The 19,427-nt window shown below is 43.0% G+C and overlaps 1 protein-coding gene across 1 annotated transcript in view; it reads left to right on the top strand.

The window, feature by feature from the left end:
- The first annotated feature begins 230 nt into the window (after nt 1-230).
- The window catches only part of LOC117473664 (transcription termination factor 1-like), a 29,133-nt gene continuing 9,936 nt past the window's right edge, over nt 231-19,427 (top strand). Inside the window, exons 1-11 of the mRNA XM_034119376.1 lie at nt 231-411; nt 546-666; nt 1,309-1,518; nt 1,618-1,754; nt 2,168-2,353; nt 3,382-3,460; nt 7,756-7,880; nt 7,966-8,185; nt 18,292-18,384; nt 18,593-18,658; nt 19,053-19,138. Coding sequence (XP_033975267.1) covers nt 231-411; nt 546-666; nt 1,309-1,518; nt 1,618-1,754; nt 2,168-2,353; nt 3,382-3,460; nt 7,756-7,880; nt 7,966-8,185; nt 18,292-18,384; nt 18,593-18,658; nt 19,053-19,138 — 1,504 coding nt within the window. The remainder of the gene's footprint in view (nt 412-545; nt 667-1,308; nt 1,519-1,617; nt 1,755-2,167; nt 2,354-3,381; nt 3,461-7,755; nt 7,881-7,965; nt 8,186-18,291; nt 18,385-18,592; nt 18,659-19,052; nt 19,139-19,427) is intronic.

The following is a 19,427-nucleotide window of genomic DNA, read 5'->3' as shown; positions in this document are numbered from 1 at the left end:
CAGCGTTTCCAGCGGTCTCGTTTGAACAGACACGTTAAATGAAACAAATGCATGTGAACGGAAGACTTTTTTGAAAACACATACTGTGCATAAACGCAAACGTTCCCGTGTGCACAACGCCTAAAACGATACAAGCCTCGATATGCGCTTCACAAATGTTAAACATTTTTGTAAGGAATTTTAAAATGCTAAGTGTCTTTGAATACCATGAGAAGCGCTCTATAAATAAAATGTATTATTATTATTATTATCAGAAGATGAAACAGAATAAAGGAGAGAAGAACATCTCCACGCAAACTAACAACACCATGAAGAAGAAGAAGAGGAGGAGGGAGGAAGAGGAGGTCAATCCTCCTGCTGCTGCAGAACACCAGGAGGAGAAGAAGAAGAAGAGGAGGGAGGAAGAGGAGGGTCAATCCTCCTGCTGCTGCCACAACACCAGGAGGAGAAGAAGAAGAAGAGGAGGGAGGAAGAGGAGGTCAATCCTCCTGCTGCTGCACAACACCAGGAGGAGAAGAAGAAGAAGAGGAGGGAGGAAGAGGAGGTCAATCCTCCTGCTGCTGCACAACACCAGGAGAAGAAGAAGAAGAAGAAAACAAAAGATGTGCTGGGAGTAAAGGAGAAGAAGAAGCAGAAGAAAAGCAGCACAGCAGCAGAAGGAGAGCAGTGAGTTATTATTAATATTATGTTATTAACAGTGTACTGCCTGTTTTGTGTGTGTGTGTGTGTGTGTGTTTGACGACACGCAATCCAAAGCAATAAGCAGCCGAAGGTTTTCAGTCAAAAAATGTAATTTATTAACAAAAAAGTATTGACTTAAATAGTCTCAAAATAACAAATCTAACTAATAATTTCGGCGATTTACTTTCTTATATATTCTATACTTTGCAGTCCAATTTGCAACACTAATTTCTGTTTACAATTTGCGGTCGAAAAACTGTTCCGCTCCCCGTCTCATCAGGTCTCAGAGCACCCCGGCTGTCCTCAATTGCCTCACTTAAATAAACACCGGAAGGTACAAGGAAACAGATCATATTTACGATTTTAAAATGAACAATCATTTCATCAAAAGATATTCACCATGGCAATATAAATCATTTTACATCATTAATTCATTTATCAAATTATGAATCTAAATAATAACTTTGACTTCATTGTGGCTCTAACACTGTTAATATGTGTAGTATATGTGTGCAGATGTTAACATGTGAAGTGTGTAGATTTACTTTTGAATTTTAATATGTAAAGGGTCTTTGAGTACCATGAAAAGCATTTTTTTAATTATGACTTTAATATTATTATTATTAGCACCATGCAAACCAACCACACCAAGAAGAAGAAGAAGAAGAAGAAGAAGAGGAGGGAGGAAGAGGAGGTCAGTGCTCTTGCTGCTGCACACCGCCAGGAGGAGGAGGAGAAGAGGAGAAAGAAAGATGTTCTGGTAGAAAAGGAGGAGGAGAAGAAGAAGAAACAGATGAAGAAGACAAGCGGCACAGCAACAGCAGCACAAAAAGAGCAGTGAGTTATTATCATCATTATTATGTTATTAACAGTGTACTTCCTGTTGTACCTCATATTGTAATCTGTTGTACCTCCTGTTGTACTTCTTCTTGAAAGTTCTGTTGTCAGGGTGAACTTTGAACTGGTGGAGGAGCTGCAGGAGTTTGTTCCAGACATCAAGAATAAATGTGACGATGTGATCAGAAGACTGCTGAGATACGACCTGCACCGCTTCAAAGCCTTCAAACAGCAAGGTGTGTGTGTGTGTGTGTGTGTTGTGTGTGTGTGTGTTGTGTGTGTGGTGTGTGTGTGTGTGTGTGTGTGTGTGTGTGTGTGTGTGTGTGTGTGTGTGTGTGTGTGTGTGTGTGTGTGTGTGTGTGTGTGTGTGTGTGTGTGTGTGTGTGTGTGTGTGTGTGTGTGTGTGTGTGTGTGTGTGTGTGTGTGTGTGTGTGTGTGTGTGTGTGTGTGTGTGTGTGTGTGTGTGTGTGTGTGTGTGTGTGTGTGGTGTGTGTGTGTGTGTGTGTGGTGTGTGTGTGTGTGTGTGTGTGTGTGTGTGTGTGTGTGTGTGGGTGTGTGTGTGTGTGTGTGTGTGTGTGTGTGCGCCATGTGAGACTGTGAGACTGTGTGACTCTGTGCGCAGGTGTTACTCTGTGCAGTTTGTGTGCAGGTGTGTGTCTCCGCTCCGGCCGCTACTCTCATCAGGAAAACCAGCGAATAAGAGAGAACATGGCAGACTTCCTGTCTCTGACAAGTGTCAGCTCGGCCAATCTGCTGCTGTTCCCACGCAGATACAAGGAACAGGAAGTGGAGATCAGAAAACTGAGAGCACGACATCACTTCCTAGAGAGGATCGGTACGCACACAGACACTAAGCTGTATTTTATTTACACACCAGTGTGCGAAAAAGTCCGTTGCTCCCTGGCTCTGAAAACATACAGACAAACCACAGGAGCAAGGGGGGGGGGGGGGGCACGCTCGTGAACTGTTAGCGCCGATGTTCTGCCGTGTTATGCATGCCCACTGCACCTCGCAGGAGCGCGCTCAGCGTAAAGCTAATACTCACAGACATTTCAATGATTTGTACGGCAAAGTTAGGTTTGGAAACTATATCATTTCCTTTTTGGCGGGCATGCATAACACGGCATAACACCGGAGCCTCGCTGCGGGGAAACTTTGGCGCTATTCTGAGTTTGTTCTAATCTGTCAAAATGACGGATTGCTTTCAGAGTTTTCCGTCATTGTTAAAAAAGAATTGTCATGGACGGAAAATATTCGGTTAACGCGACCACTGGCGGGGACAGAAACATGGACAAAGGTACCGAACTCTTACATGGACATTTGACATCTCTTCAGAGGGCGGAGATGATAGAACCAGAGTTATTTGTAACCACTTCAAAGTTGAAAATCTTATCTCTGGACTCTGAGGGCAACTTCTATAACAAACTAGATAACACGTTAAAGCCCTGGCAGAGGCAAATAGCTTTGATTTGATTACATTAATTTATGTTGAAGTTGAGATTTACAAGAAATATTTTAACTGCTATTATTTAAAAGCACCTTACTGTTTAAAGTGTTTGCAAACCAACCATGTTTAATCGTTGCCCAGCAACTGAACTGACACAGTGACTAACTGAATCCCGTGAGTAGAAAGACTGTATTTTTTCTGGGGGAAAAAGGCTTTGTTGAGGATTTTCAAACAGATAAATATACATCTACTTTGGTTATTTTTGGACTTTCCTTTAATATATGAACTGTCTTTTGCGTCCTTTTATATTAGGCCTGTACATACAGGATATCTAAATATACATATATATTTAATATATTTGTTAAATATACATATATAGTTATATATATAACTAACTCTACTCTCTGTCCGTCCAGCTGAGGGGATTCCTCGCCCTAGTCATCAGGTCTATATCAGAGCCAGGAAGATGTTTGATGATCGGAACTACAATGGGAGGTTAGTGATAAGAAACCAGAACACTGTCAGTTTTTGTGTTCACCTTGTGACAGTTTGACTTTTAGTTTTGATGTTTGATCATTTTATTTAGGGGTGTCAGTCAGGTCTCTCTCCTAACATTTAAGATTTTTTTTTAATCACAGTCAAAACTGCACAAAGGTGCATATTATTTACAGTACACCCCCCAACACTGACAGAACATATTTAGTATTTATATTTAAATCTCGCACCAAAAAAGTGAAACCTTCAAACCACAAATACAAAATAAATCAAAAAGTCCACTTTTGGTTTTCAAATGGTTCACAAAGGACAGTTCATTTATTAAAAGAAAGTCCAAAAATAACTAGGGTAGATGTATATTTCTTAGGGCTGTCAGTCGATTAAAATATTTAATCGCGATTAATCGCATGATTGTCCATAGTTAATCGCAAATTAATCGCACACATTTTTTATCTGTTCTAAATGTACCTTAGAGGAATATTTGTCAAGTTTGTAATACTCTTATCAACATATGAGTGGACAAATATGTTTTATGCAAATGTCTGTTTATTATCATTGGAACAATGACAAATATTCTCCTGAATATTCTCAACACAACAACCTGGAACCTCTCTCTCTCTCTTACACTCTCTCCCAACCCTGTGTACTTCTCTGCACTGAGCCAGTTGCTCAAACAGACAAGCCTGTTTACAGTTGTCGGCGAAATGCCGCTCCTCTGTCTTCATCTTCAGTCAAAGCATGAGACTGAAGTTCCCACAGGGGTCAAAATAATGTGCTGTGATGTGCAGTCGACACGTTGGATGCGATCCGAATTATCTCACACAGTCCCTCGTCCTCCACAATGTTAATTGTCCTGCAAGCTGTAGCCACCGCCACCCATTTAGCTATCGCTGTTGAAAGCTTGCTGCTCGTAGACGCCGTGTCCAGGCTAACAACAACAACAACGTCAAGCCTATGGGCTCTGAAACTACGGGGCGGGCCGAGGGCAAATACACATGTGTTAATCGCACGTTAACATAATTAGTGGCGTTAAAAAAAAATTGCGTTAACACGTTATTAACGTGTGAACTTGACAGCCCTAATATTTCTCCATTTGAAAATCCTCAACAAAACCTTCTTCTTCCAGAAAAAATACACAGTCACTTCTACTCACGGGATTCAGTTAGTAAGCGTGTCAGTGCAGTCAGTCTAGTAATCTGGTCCGGGTTTTCAAAAATGATTGAGGAGATGACCCGCTTCCTTAGTTTTGAGTTCATTATTCTATTTGCGTGTGTACATAAAATCCTGCCTTTTTCAACATTCTCTACATCATTTAGCTCATTGTATTTATTAATTGTTCTCACATGTATATAGTTAACTTTATCTGCACAACTTGCGGACTGGTCTTGCAACATAACCTGCACTATTGTATTCAAATCTATCCTACTCTTTTATTTTTGTATTTGTCTTATGCCCTATACCAGCAGTTTTCAAAGTGTGAGGCGCGCCTCCCTGGGGGGCGCCAGAGAGCTTCAGGGGAGGCGCAGCGTGAGAAAAAAATAACGAGAAACAGCGAAATCTATCTTTATGCGAGCTGCAACATGGATCGATTTTTAGTGAAGTTACCTAAAGTGAGAGAGGAGTTAGCCATAAGTTAGTCTCTCTGCGTTTGTGCACTGGGCGAATGCTAATGCTAATAATGCTAATGCCAGGATAATAAAATGGCGGGTGGTTTGCAATTCGCCCAGCCAATCAGAACTGGGGCACTTTTTCCCCCAGGAAAGTACCATCTCTCAGCAGGCACTAAAAATGGGGGTAAAAGTTCCCGAGATTAAGTGCTCTTTTTGGTGTGAACGCGACATAAGGGGTACTAACGGAACTAAACGCGAAAAGTACGGTGAAAAGTACTCCGGTGTGAACACGGCTATTGATCTCCAGGAAGGACTTGGTGCCAACCCTCTGTATTTCCTTCATGTGGTCGAACTCCAGGAGGGTGGGCGAGGGTGAAAGGGTGAACGGAGAGTAGAGAGAGCTGGGGGGTGAAGGAAGAGTATCCTCAAAGGTGATAGGGGGGGTGAAGGGCGGTGGAGACTCCTCCATTTGTCTCATAGGTTTCCCATAATCAAGACATTCCTCAGGCGGGTGCAGTGATACTTCTTCATGGTGTTCTGCGCGATGTGTTGTGTCTTTCTCTTGTTTTACTTGTTGCTTGTCCTTGGCAGAGGGAACAGATTGATGACGCAGGCAGTTGAATATGTTAGAGATAAACAATTGTACTCCTGCCTTGTTCAGGCAAAGTCCATCTGCCTTAAAAAGATGTCTGCGGTCCCAGAAAAAGTTAAAATTGTCAATAAAATGGACAGAATGGTCAGTACAGGCAGTTGAAAGCCACGTGTTCAGTGCAAACAGTCTGCTGAATCTCTCCACTCCTCTTCTGACTGGTGGTAGAGGGCCACTGATGAACACCTCCGCATTTAGAGAGCTGACAGTTTCCAACAGACATTTAAAGTCTTCTTTCAGCACTTCTGTCGCAGTCGGATGTCCAGACCCAATATGCAGGATCCTCTCAGCCAAGTCAGAGTACTTTGGTGTTGTTCTTACTACACAGACTTTTTACATCTCTTACAGCAGAGTCACCCACAATCAGAGTTTCAGGCCCAGTCGTTAGCTTTCCCTCTAGCCTTTTACTTTTGGAGTAGCTATTGGTCCTTACCCTGCTGTGTGAAGAGGGCAGGTTATCCAGGTCATCAGAAAGAGATCTCCGGTTCTGTGTCAGCGGAGCGTATCTGTTCTGGATTGGCACACTTGGTGGTTTGGGAGGATTGTTTGTAGCTCTCCCTTTAGCAGCTGTCCACGGCTGTTTCCTAGTATGAATAGGGGTTGAAGAGGCACTCTTCCTGGGTGATAACAATGCAGGCCAGCCAGTCGCATCACAGATTTCAGAGCGCTGGGCTCTGCCTGTTATTCGTCCTCCCAAATCCCATGGAAATGATTTACTCTTAGGCTTTGCACCCAGAGAGTTCCAGGGAGGACTACCACTTGTAGATGTATTACCCGGTAGGCCTACACAGCCCTCCTGTTCCTTGGAATCCTTGTAGCTGCTAACTAGCTGTGAGCGACTTACAATAAGTCCATTCGACCAAGAAGATACAAACTTGAAGAAAACAGAATCATATAAGTACATCAGGTTTCATAGAGCCAAAACATTTCAAGTGCTACTCAACTAGCTTTAGATAAGCCAGTCCTTTGTTAGTATAGAAGTGCTTTGTTAGTAATTCACCATTCACTTCCTAGTTAACTTCCAACCGTTGCATTTTCATTTCCAACACGGCCATCTTCTGTAAAAGTTTGTGGAAGTCATCTCTAGAGAACAGAGGCATGTTGCTGCTAACTAGCTTAAGCTAAATAGCATGCAGTACCAGGCTTTAGCTGTTTCTAGGCCACGCTACTGTAAGACTGAGGTCGTCGTAAAAATATTGAAATATGGCTGAAACCCTCCATCTATTTACGAAGAATAACTGTCCCAGTGATAAGTTAATGTCCAGGAGCCGCTGCTCGAAGTTTTCAGAAAAGAAAAATAGGAAAATCAGCATAAAAAAGTAAGCAGAGGCAAGAGCAAGCAGAAAAGCGTCTGCACTGTAAGAAAGCAGAGACGTGACCACCATTAGTGTGTATTGCGCCGCTCGTTAAGTCTAGAGTGCTTTGATCTCAAAACAGAGTGGAGGAGAGCTTGAAATTCGCCCCAAAAAATGTTTTAAACCTGCCATAACTCCCAAACCCTCCTTGGACATCATTTTCCATGAAAAACGTAGGAAAACCTCTCCTACGTTGTAAAATTAAAAAAAATGAAGCAAAAAAAAATTAAACTATTGTAGGTAAAAGAGGATTTGAAGGTTCCTCCCATTGAGTTACATTTAAAAGTGTGTGTGTGTGTGTGTGTGTGTGTGTGTGTGTGTGTGTGTGTGTGTGTGTGTGTGTGTGTGTGTGTGTGTGTGTGTGTGTGTGTGTGTGTGTGTGTGTGTGTGTGTGTGTGTGTGTGTGTGTGTGTGTGTGTGTGTGTGTGTGTGTGTGTGTGTGTGTGGTGTGTGTGTGTGTGTGTGTGTGTGTGTGTGTGTGGTGTGTGTGTGTGTGTGTGTGTGTGTGTGTGTGTGTGTGTGTGTGTGTGTGTGTGTGTGTGTGTGTGTGTGTGTGTGTGTGTGTGTGTGTGTGTGTGTGTGTGGTGTGTGTGTGTGTGTGTGTGTGTGTGTGTGTGTGTGTGTGTGTGTGTGTGTGTGTGTGTGTGTGTGTGTGTGTGTGTGGTGTGTGTGTGTGTCCAGGTTCTCGAAGGAGGAGATGCGCTCTTTGATGAAGCTTCAGACTCTGCACGGGAACGACTGGTCAAAGATCGCCGAGAAGATGGACCGCAGCGCGTACTCGTTACAGAAACGCTTTGCTCACATCGGTCAGTCCTTACCCGGTTATGGAGTTTCTGTTGGAACACGCACACTGTTTACTAACTGTTTGTGTGTGTGTGGTGGTGTTTCCAGCTGCAGGACGGGGTGCGTGGAGCGTAGAGGAGGAGTTCAGGTTGAAGCGGGCACTGAAGACTCACCTGGAGGCTCTGGCTGGGGGTCCTGCTGGTTCTGAAGATTCAGCTGCTTCTGAAGGTCCTAGTCTAACCAGAGACCAGCTGTGTAACAACCTGCCCTGGAATGAGACCAGCCAGCAGGTGGAGACCCGGTCCTGGACCCAGTGCCGCATCAAGTGGTGAGTGTCCCATCAGCCCTGATCAATAATTGAATTCCAATAATAATTAAAGCTGCAAGCAGCGTTGAGCGGGTCTTCGACGCTCCGCAGGCTGTTGTCCGCACGTCGACGTGTCACGCAGGTGTTTTCCGGACTGGACCCGTTGGTAAACGTGGGAAGTTTCAGGCCGATCGGACAACGCACATAGGAGTTACAGCAGTATCATAAACATTGTGTTTGATGGCGAGTGATCTGTCGCCATGGCAACGGCATTTGATGACACCCCATAATACGCCATGTGTTGAGGGCTGCATCGTTATCAAACCTGTGAAGTTTTGGGCCGTTTGCAGCATGTTCAATGGAGTTATGAGAAAACCGTGTTTCACGCGAGGGATGCATTGCCATGGAAACAGCTTTTGAGGAAAACTCACTTTTGTCATATTGAGGTGTTGAGGGCCGGACCATCAACTGTCATCTGAAGTCTGGTGCTGTTTGGACCATTTTCCTTTGAGTTACGACAACATCGTGTTTTATGGCGAGGGATGCGTTGCCATGGAAACGGCATATGATGACACCCCATAGTTGACATAGCGTAGCGGAGTTCCCGTTAGCCGGTAATTACCGGACTATGACCGGTAAAATATGCTGAAGACCGGCAAATCTAAATCTCTCCGGTCAAAATCATTTCCCCTTAGCGCAATACCGCATCAGTTGCGCCACTTATGTGACAGACAAGAAGAGTCAATTCTAATGTCTAACACTTAATGTGGAGAAAGAGATGTCCTGTATGGGTTGATTGTGCGTTGATCTGTTGGTAATGCCTCGGGGTTCCGGTTGGCATGTAAACAAATGCATAATTCTGCGCTATACTTTGCGGCCTCACCCGGTTGCATAGCGACGCTTATTGTTTAGGTGTCTTTTAATAAGCAAGGTAGTCATATCATTAGCTAGAACTAGCTAGATCTGATAAATATGGACATAAACGCGAGTAAAGTAATCTGACGGGAGAGAGAGATCAGCTGCTGCTGACGAGTCGACACGCAGCTCTGCATGATCACCTGCAGGGAGCAACACACACACTTCAGGTTAGAATATCACACGTAGCTATTTTAATTACCTCTCAAACTACCTAAACTAGTTATAGATATGTTTATTTTTACTGTCCGGGGTCACTCATTACTAGGGTTGCAAAATTCCGGGAATTTTCAAAGATGGAAACTTTCCATGGGAATAAATGGGAATTTATAGGAATAAACTGGGAATTTTCTAAATTGAAGGTTGGCTCTTCATAGGGAACTTAAATATAGTTGGGGAAAGTATATTTTAGCATAATCTTGACTAAAACAAACAGATGCCATTCAAGTACACTTGAATATCCATGCCATAGCACACTGCTTACTGCATGGCTATTGAGACCACACCCCCTACAGGCACTGTGCATTCCTCCATCACATGCACAGATGAGTAATATTTAACTCAACATTCCTGTTTTCGTTCTTCAATGAAACAAATAATTGTTCAATAAAATAATTAAAACTTGTTCTGTTCTACTTAAAAAAAATTAAAAAAATCTGTTGAAATGTCATGTTTTTTGTTTAATTTTGAATCGAATATTTCCAAAATTCCCCAGCTTAACTTCCCATGGAAACTTTCCGGACATTTACCGGAAATGTTCCGCCCCTTTGCAACCCTACTCATTACTGGATCCGCGAGCTGCATGATACTGACGGGCTGTCAGGAGAGAGAGAGAGCGTTCCGTTTATTATTCCCGTGTTATAAGTTAATGTACACTTTTGAATAGTTAATCTACTATAATTAGTTTGTTTAATATCGAATCATATCAATTTGTTTTAAAGCTCAATAAATAACAAAGAAGACCTTTGACCGGCACTTTTCAAATTTTTTCGGAAGATTTAAACTTTAACGGTCATTTTGACCGGCAAAAAAATATTCTAACGAGAACTCTGCGCAGTAGAGCATTTTAGATAAGGCTAACGTTGCATGTTACGTTTGTTTAAGCTAACGTTAGCAAGGCGATCTCGATGAGGGATAATAATAATTGCAGGGGACAATCATTTCAGAGGAGCGCACCTATGTTATGTGCGTTACAGTGTTCAGAGGATGAAGCACTCACTGTTGTAATTCAACCCAGTCTCAAGGCATTTCGTGTTATAGTCACGAAATATAATCTATTGATTCGACACAGAGCGATTTTAAAAGCAATGTATTTCTACTGGTAGTATGTTTGTGCCTAAACCAAATGTTACTTGCTCTATCGAAATCAGTCACATTGACCCGCAGACACATTTTCGTTTGTATTACTGGTCTGGGGGAAGCTCGCGAGTGTGTGTATGTTTGTGTATTTTTGCGTATGTGTGTTTGTGTACCGGAGAAACACTCACAAGAAACACCGGCTGTTGTTATGCCTGCTGTGACGTCAAGTTACTCCGTTCTCCGCTTGTAATTATGCCGTTACAAGCTTCAAAGTTGTATTTATCATCTAAATTTGCCGAAACAAGTTTAATATTCTGAAAGCCAAGACTTTGTTTATTTGAAATCAGATAAAAACAAACTGTAACGGACCCTGTCGTGTTATCTATGATTACTCTACGCCTTTACTTCATAAGTTCAGCGGAGGGAGGGGGAGCGGTGCTGCGGAAGAGCAGGGTGCGAATTGAGAGGTGCCTCTTCTTCCCTTTACAAGCTTTAAAAATGTATTTATCATGAGATTTTGGCAATTAATCGGCAAACAGTTTCATATTCTGAAAGCCAAGACTTTGTTTATTTAAAATCAAACAAAACACCCGAACCCTGAAAAACTAGTTTTTTTACACAAATCCACGTTTATTTTTTAAATCAGCCGTTGCGACTTTTGACTGATTTCGGTAGAGCGGGTCACAAATAATAACAAATTAGAAGGAAAAAAATATATACAGATTTCAGTATTCTGAGGCTCTGAGCCCCAAAAAAGCCCGACATTATACGATTTAAAATAAAAACAATAATCGTGGCTTGATATTGAGTAAGAACATGTTTTTATGAACCACACAGCTTCCGGTCTTCCAAGACCCGACCGGACAAAAAGACGTGTTGCAGGCACGAAACACACTACCAATAGAAATACATTACTTTTAAAATCGTTCTGTGTGACACGAAAAAAAGGGGAAAATCGTGTTGGTGAACACGAATCCATAGATTACATTTATTTTGTGACTACAACACGAAATGCCGTGAGACTGGGTTGCGTAATTAGACCTTAGCTTGTTAGTATGTTGTTATAAATTATAAACTGAGGATTTGACCGCGTCGCTATGGTTGATACTTTTAGAAACAGGCTTTTATATAAAATCTTGAAGTATTATACAAGTAAAACTACATTTTGCTTTAATCCCATGTAATTGTAGAATGAACACAGGGAGGCGTGTGGCGCAGTGGGTTGTGTGTAGGTGTTCTGATCAGGGGGTCACAGGTTCAAACCCCACTGCAGTCAGCATGTTGTTGTGTCCCTGAGACACTTCACCCCAAATTGCTCCTGTGGGGATTGCCCACAGTATTGAGTATGTAAGTCGCTTTGGATAAAAGCGTCTAACAAGTAACATGTAATGTAATGTAATGTAATGAACACAGTCTTCCTTTGAAGATGTATAAGTCAGGTGTCTTGAGTAGTCAAAATTACCTACAAATCATTGTACACATTTGTAAATATTATTTTCCACTTGTTACCATTGTGAGTCTATTTTTATGCAGCTCTGCGTGATTTTGTGGCTACAATTCAGGCTAATACGCTACCAGAGGTGGAATAAGTACTCAGATATTGTAGTGAAAGTAGAAGTACTCAGATGTTGTACTTGAGTAAAAGTAGAAGTACTCAGATCTTGTACTTGAGTAAAAGTAGAAGTACCAGAGTGTAGGAATACTCTGTTACAGTAAAAGTCCTGCATTCAAAATGTTCCTCAAGTAAAAGTAGAAAAGTATTATCATCAAAATATAGTTAAAGTAGCGACAGTACAAGTAGTCATTGTGCAGATTGGTCCATTTCAGAATAATATATATGATATGTTTTATAATGATTGATCATGAAAGTGTTCTCAAAGCTGGTAAAGGTGCAGTTAGTTTGAATGACTTTAGCCGCGTTCACACCGGAGTACTTTTCCCCGTACTTTTCGCGTTTAGTTCCGTTAGTACCCCTTATGTCGCGTTCACACCAAAAAGAGTATTTAGTGCCAGGAACTTTTACCCCCATTTTTAGTGCCTGCTGAGACATGGTACTTTCCTGGGGGGAAAAAGTGTCCCAGTTCTGATTGGCTGGGCGAATTGCAAACCACGCCCCGTACAACTCTGAAATGTTTTGTAGAGCCGCCATTTGATTATCCTCGCATTAGCATTAGCATTCGCCCAGCGCACAAACGCAGAGAGACTAACTTATGGCAACACAAAATAAAACATGGGAGCGGTGAAGATGAGGAGGTGTCGGCGTTCTGCAAATTAATCGGAAGGCTTCAGTAGAAGCTGCTGGGAGTCCCAGCAGCTTCTACTGAAGCCAGTCCCCAACTCCGGGGACTTTCGGGTGGCAGTATACACCGTGAAGTGGTTTGCGGCCTGCCAGTAAACCCAAAGCAGAAGAAGACGAAGTGACGTCAGCGGCTCATTTGCGTAATCTTCCCTCAGGAAAAAGTACTCCGGTGTGAACGCGATCTGTACTTAGTGCCCTGGGGTAATAAGTGCCGGGGCACTAAGTGCCGGCACTAAGTACGGCAAAGTACTTGGTGTGAACGCGGCTAATGTATACTGCAGGGTAGCTTGTGAATTTACTCCAGGTGGAACTAAAGTCTGATTTAACACTTGATTATATTTCACATCATTAATCCACATCTGTAAAGTAACTAAAGGTATTAAATACATGTAGTGGAGTCAAAGTACACCATTTACCTCTGACTTGTGTTTACTGCCAACCTAAAAGTACCTCAAAAATAGTAATCAATAATGTATTGAAAAGTTATTTGGCTGATTGTTTTATATTGGCTCAGCCAGGTTATATGGGATGCCCAGTCTACGTACGATGGGTCACTCATTTTGAAATATTAAACTAGGTTTATTTTCTTTAATTTTTCATCCTCATGTAGAATGCTATTACGAAACACACATTTGGTTGTTTATAGCATAAAGAACATTTGATTTAATGTGAGGTAGGGAAATAATCATTTGAGTATAAGTATGTGTATATAAATATGTAATTTACAACAGCTGTAAGATGCTTGAAAAGCTTGAAAATGCACCTTGAAAATGCTTGAAAAGTGCTTGAATTTGACTTTGGAAAAGGTGTAAGAACCCTGAATATTCATGAGAGTATTTGTCATTGTTCAAATGATAATAAACAAACATTTGCATAAAGCATATTTGTCCACTCATATGTTGATAAGAGTATTCAAAACTTGAAAAATATCCCTCTAAGGTACATTTAGAACAGATAAAAAATGTGCGATTAATCGCGATTAACTATGGACAATCATGCGATTAAATATTTTAATCGACTGACAGCCCTAATTACATGACATTGCATTTAGCTGACGCTTTTATCCAAAGCGAGTTACAATAAGTGCATTCGACCAAGAAGATACAAACTTGAAGAAAACAGAATCATATAAGTACATGAGGTTTCATAGAGCCAAAACATTTCAAGTGCTTCTCAACTGGCTTTAGATAAGCCAGTCCTTTATTAGTATATAAGTGCTTTGTTAGTAATTCTTTGTTAGTAATTCTATCGCTCGAAGTGGAGTCGAAAGAGATGAGTTTTCAGTCTGCGCCGGAAGATGTGTAAGCTTTCTGCTGTCCTGATGTCAATGGGGAGCTCATTCCACCATTTTGGAGCCAGGATAGCAAACAGACGTGTTTTTGCTGATGGGAACTTGGGTCCCCCTCGCAGTGCTGGTGCAGCGAGCCGTTTGGCTGAGTGCACGTGCTGGGGTGTACAGTTCAACCATGTCCTGGGTGTAGGAAGGGCCAGATCCATTCGCAGCATGGTACGCAAGTACCATTGTCTTGAAGTGGATTCTAGCAGTTACTGGAAGCCAGTGAAGGGAGCGGAGGAGCGGCGTGGTGTGGGAACATTTTGGAAGGTTGAAGACCAGACGAGCCGCTGCATTCTGGATGAGCTGCAGAGGTCGGATGGCACATGCAGGTGGACCAGCCAGGAGGGAGTTGCAGTAGTCTAGGCGTGAGATGACGAGAGCCTGGGCCAGAACCTGCGTCGCTTTCTGGGTCAGGAGGGGACGTATCCTCCTGATGTTGTAAAGAGTGTATCTGCAGCAGCGGGTTGTAGCAGCGATGTTTGCAGTGAAGGACCGTTTGTTATCTAGGGTCACACCCAGATTCCTTGCAGTCTGAGTCAGGGAAACAACAGAGGTGCCGATGTTGATTGTTAGGTCAAGAGTGGGACAATCTTTTCCCGGAAGAAAAAGCAGTTTAGTCTTGTCAAGGTTGAGCTTGAGGTGGTGAGCAGACATCCACTGAGAGATGTCTGCTAGACAAGCAGAGATGCGTGCGACGACCTGGGTCTCTGAGCGAGGAAAGGACAGAATTAATTGGGTGTCGTCAGCGTAGCAGTGGTATGAAAAACCATGCGGGCTAATGACTGATCCGAGCGAGTTTGTGTACAAAGAGAAGAGGAGGGGACCAAGAACAGAGCCCTGAGGGACCCCTGTAGTTAATTGACAAGGGTCGGACTCTGACCCTCTCCAAGTTACCCTGTAGGTGCGGTCTTTAGGCGCGTTCACACCGCAGTACTTTTCCCACTTTAGTTCCGATATATTTCCGAAATGTCGCGTTCACACCAAAAAGAGCCGGAAATAAAATGAGTTCATGAGAACCTTTTTACCCCCTTTTTTCCGTCCCTGCTAGAGAGCAGGTACTTTCGTGGGAGAAAAAGGTTCCTATGTCTGATTGGCTGGGCGGATTGCAAACCACGCCCCGTAAAACTCCCAAAAGGTTTTGTGAAGCCGCCATTTTATTTATTTGCGGGAAAAGTACTGCGGTGTGAAAGCGCTTTTTGAGGTATGAGGTGAGGAGGGAAAATGCAGAGCCTGAAACTCCAAATTTTTGGAGAGTGCGAAGGAGGATCTGATGGTTCACCGTGTCGAATGCAGCAGACAGGTCCAAAAGGATGATGACAGAGGAGAGGGAGGCTGCTTTAGCCGTGTGCAGTTCCTCAGAGACAGCGAGGAGAGCAGTTTCTGTTGAGTGACCTGCCTTGAAACCAGACTGGTGTGGATCCAGAAGGTTGTTCTGATGGAGATAACAGGAGAGTTGTTTAAAGTTCAAGTGTTTTAGAAAGGAACGGGAGGAGAGAGACAGGCCTGTAGTTTATAACATCAGACGGGTTGAGAGTGGGTTTCTTTAGGAGAGGGTTTACTCTTGCCTCCTTGAGACTGTTTGGAAAGTGACCAGAAGTTAGAGAAGTGTTGATGGGTTGGGTGAGAAACGGTAGAATATCAGGAGCGATAGTCTGAAGGAGGTTTGAGGGGATAGGGTCCAGAGGACAGGTGGTAGGACGGGCAGAGGTAATGAGGGTAAGAACCTCACTTGGAGAGAGAGGGGAAAAGGAGGTTAGTGTGTGGGTGAGCAGCGAGTAAAGGTGAGTAAGAAAAAGAAGAACGAATGTCATCAACCTTTTTTTCAAAGTAGTTACAGTGTAAGAAAAAGTTTTTAGAGAGTACTTGTCCATGGACAAGTGAGTTTGGCAATTTACTTGTCCGAATACATTTTTCACTTGTCCAGAAAAATCGATCGGCATCATATTTTACATTTTCCCAAGGTTTTTACGGTAATATTTTACTGCATCACACATAGGGTTGGGTAACGTTTGGATTTTAACGATTCCGGTTATGCTTTTCGATTCCGGTCATAAGTCCCATGACAAACTGGAAGAAAAATATATTGATGAAAACATTAAGTCAAATCTGTATTCTTATTTATAAATCACTTCATACTGTTTAATTTTGTTACGGTTATTGAATACAATTATATAAAAATAATTGTTTAGTTAGTTCTAAGTGGTGCAGTTTGAGAATGTACAATTGGCCCAGTCTCCTCTGATGTTACACTGCAACCTGCCTGTGAGACAGAGTCCAACCACACAGTCCAACACATGTCCTCCAATAAACATGCTGCAGCTGCTCACTGTTTGTAAAAGTAAATAAATAGTATTTTCATTTCAATAGTGTACTTTCTATACCCTGCTTCATAAACAATACTGACATTCCTGTGCTCCTCCGAGTCTGGGGGTCCGGGGATGTGAGGACAGAGGGTGGAAAAGATGGAAAATAATTTTTTGGGATTGGAATATGAAGAATGGATCTTATCTTGAAAGAAAGTGCTTTTTGCCTGAGAGATCGAAGCAGAGAAAGAGGAGAGGAGAGCCTGATAGGTTAGGAGGTCGTCACGGTGTTTGGATTTCCACCGTTTCCGCTCTGCTGCCCGAAGGATGGTTCTATTAGCACGCAGTGCGTCATTTAGCCAGGGAGCAGGAGGGGACTGACGAGGCCGCCGAGATGTGAGAGGACAGAGAGAGTCCAGAGAGGATGAAAGAGTAGAGAGGAGAGTTTCTGCAGCAGAGTTTGGAGGCAGGAGTTGGAACGAGTCAGAGGAAGGGAGGGCTGAGAGCACCGATGAGGTCAGAGTAGAGGGGGAGAGGGAACGAAGGTTACGGCGGACAGGTGCAGAATTAGAAGAGATTAGTTTGTTATGTTTGGAAAGGGGTAGAGAGAATGAAATGAAAGAGTGGTCGGATGTGTGAAGTGGGTTTACAGAGAGGTTAGAAGTAGAGCAGTTCCTTGAGAATATGAGATCAAGGACATTGCCAGCTTTATGAGTTGGTGGGGATGGAGACAGTGAGAAAGCAAAGGCGGTTAAAAGAGATGTTAGTTCAGATATCTTCCCTGTCTGGAGGTTGAAGTCTCAGAGAAGTACAGTGGGAGGGCCAGTTTCAGGGATGTGTGAGAGGAGATGATCTAATTCCTCCAAGAAGTCCCCCAAGGCGCCTGGTGGACAATAGAGAACAACAATGGTTAATTGTATAGGATGGGTTACTGCAGTGGTTTTCAAACTGTGGGGCGCGACCCCTAGTGGGTCGCTGAGGTACTGCAGGGGGGGCACGGGAAGAAATTGTAAACAAACACTGCTCGAAAATATCTCATTGGTCAGAGAGCTGTGGGCATACTGCTGCCTTTTGCAACATCAGACTTGTGTGAGACAGGCTTTTCTGCTGTTGCTGCCATCAAATTAATTCACAGTATCTATTACAAGCACTTTTGTTCATGTGTAATCCATAATAAAATATAAAATTATAGTTGGATCTTTGTATCTTATTATTATTAGCAGAGAAAATGTAATGTTTTTACAACAATATACAATTAATCCTACCAATATAGATGGGAACCGGGTTGGGGGGGCCCGAAAATATTTCCAATTACCCAAGGGGAGCCCGACTGAAAAAGTTTGGGAACCACTGGGTTACTGTGATGGCATGGAATTCAAAGGTGGAAGGAGTGAAGTTAGGTAGCTTGAAGAGGGAAAAGCTCCATTTGGGAGAGAGCAGGAGACCAGTGCCACCTCCTCTGCCACTGGGTCTGGGTACTACAACTCTATATCTATCTAACACCCCTCCTCCCCCCACCGCCACAATGCATATCGACCAATCACGTTCTTGCTTGATTTGCGGGACCAGCGTTGCAGTCGGGAAGAAAAGCAATGTGGAGCGGCAGCTCACCGCTTCATAAGGAGTGTGACCGTGATTTTCCTTCTGGCAGAATCTAAACAACACATCAGCCCCATTGAACAGCCTAGTCGTGCAAAAAAAAAAGTAGCCCCCGACTTGTTTTATTTTTTGAAAGTAGTTCTCATCCTAAAAAAGGTTGCAATAGGCTCTTCGCCGACCTCTGGTCTCAGACCCTAATAATCGGACCAATATCAATAAGCGATTAAATTGATCCTACGGATATCAAGCATGCAAGTTGCATTCACGTGACTGGGCTTGCGCGGACTAGCTGCGCGAGCGATTACAATAGGGTCTTCGCCGACCTCTGGTCTCAGACCCTAATAATAACATCAATAACAGTGCTGCTGTGTTGCAGGTTCTCTCTGCTGAAGGGTAAGCTGGCCTCAGGTGGGAGCACATTCAGCAGAGGACCTGAAGGACTGGAGGCTAAAATCGTCCTCATTAACACGTGAGTCCCTTTCAAAATAAAACACCTAATCATTGTCGACCTGTAATTATTATTTATCTATTATTTTCAAACAGATTCTGGGTTTGATCAGCACTAATGATAATTTTAATAATAATGATATTTTTAATTTAAAAGATAAATAATTGTAATAATAATAAAAAAAGAAATCATAATAATTATTTAAATTCTAATATGATGTGTGTCTCAGGCTGTACAACATGCGTGTGGAGGACATGTGCGATGTCGACTGGGACGAGGTCGCTCATGCTGTCGGGTGAGGTCATAATTTCAAACTGTCACCCACCCATACAGAGCTGGTAACCGAGGTGACCAGGTGGTAACCATGGTAACAATGTCTCTCCTTACTGTGTGTGTGTGTGTGTGTGTGTGTGTGTGTGTGTGTGTGTGTGTGTGTGTGTGTGTGTGTGTGTGTGTGTGTGTGTGTGTGTGTGTGTGTGTGTGTGTGTGTGTGTGTGTGTGTGTGTGTGTGTGTGTGTGTGTGTGTGTGTGTGTGTGTGTGTGTGTGTGTGTGTGTGTGTGTGTGTGTGTGTGTGTGTGTGTGTGTGTGTGTGTGTGTGTGTGTGTGTGTGTGTGTGTGTGTGTGTGTGTGTGTGTGTGTGTGTGTGTGTGTGTGTGTGTGTGTGTGTGTGTGTGTGTGTGTGTTTCAGGAAGGTGACTCCTATGTGTGTTCAGAAGAGTTTCCACAGACTGAAGGTTTCCAGAGTTCCTCACTGGAGCGGCCTGTTCTACGGAGGTACTGCTATACACCTGAGTACTACAGTAATACTACTAATATACTAGGGAGAACTACAGTAATACTGCTGAGTACCGCAGTATATATCACTGTTAGATACATCTACTGCTAACACCTTCAGTCATATACTTATAACTATGGCTTTCGGCAAAGAGAGGATGTTGTCAGGTGGCGTTTCCACCAGGGCTCGAGTTTAAGGACGTCCCGTCGTCCCGGGGCCGAAAAAAATAGGGTCGGGGAGGATAAAAAATAATCTTGGGACGAATTTGGGACGAGAGTTAAAATAAAA

Source organism: Trematomus bernacchii, unplaced genomic scaffold (genome assembly GCF_902827165.1).
Source record: "Trematomus bernacchii unplaced genomic scaffold, fTreBer1.1, whole genome shotgun sequence".
Lineage (NCBI taxonomy): Eukaryota > Metazoa > Chordata > Actinopteri > Perciformes > Nototheniidae > Trematomus > Trematomus bernacchii.
This window is presented reverse-complemented; position numbering and strand designations above follow the sequence as displayed.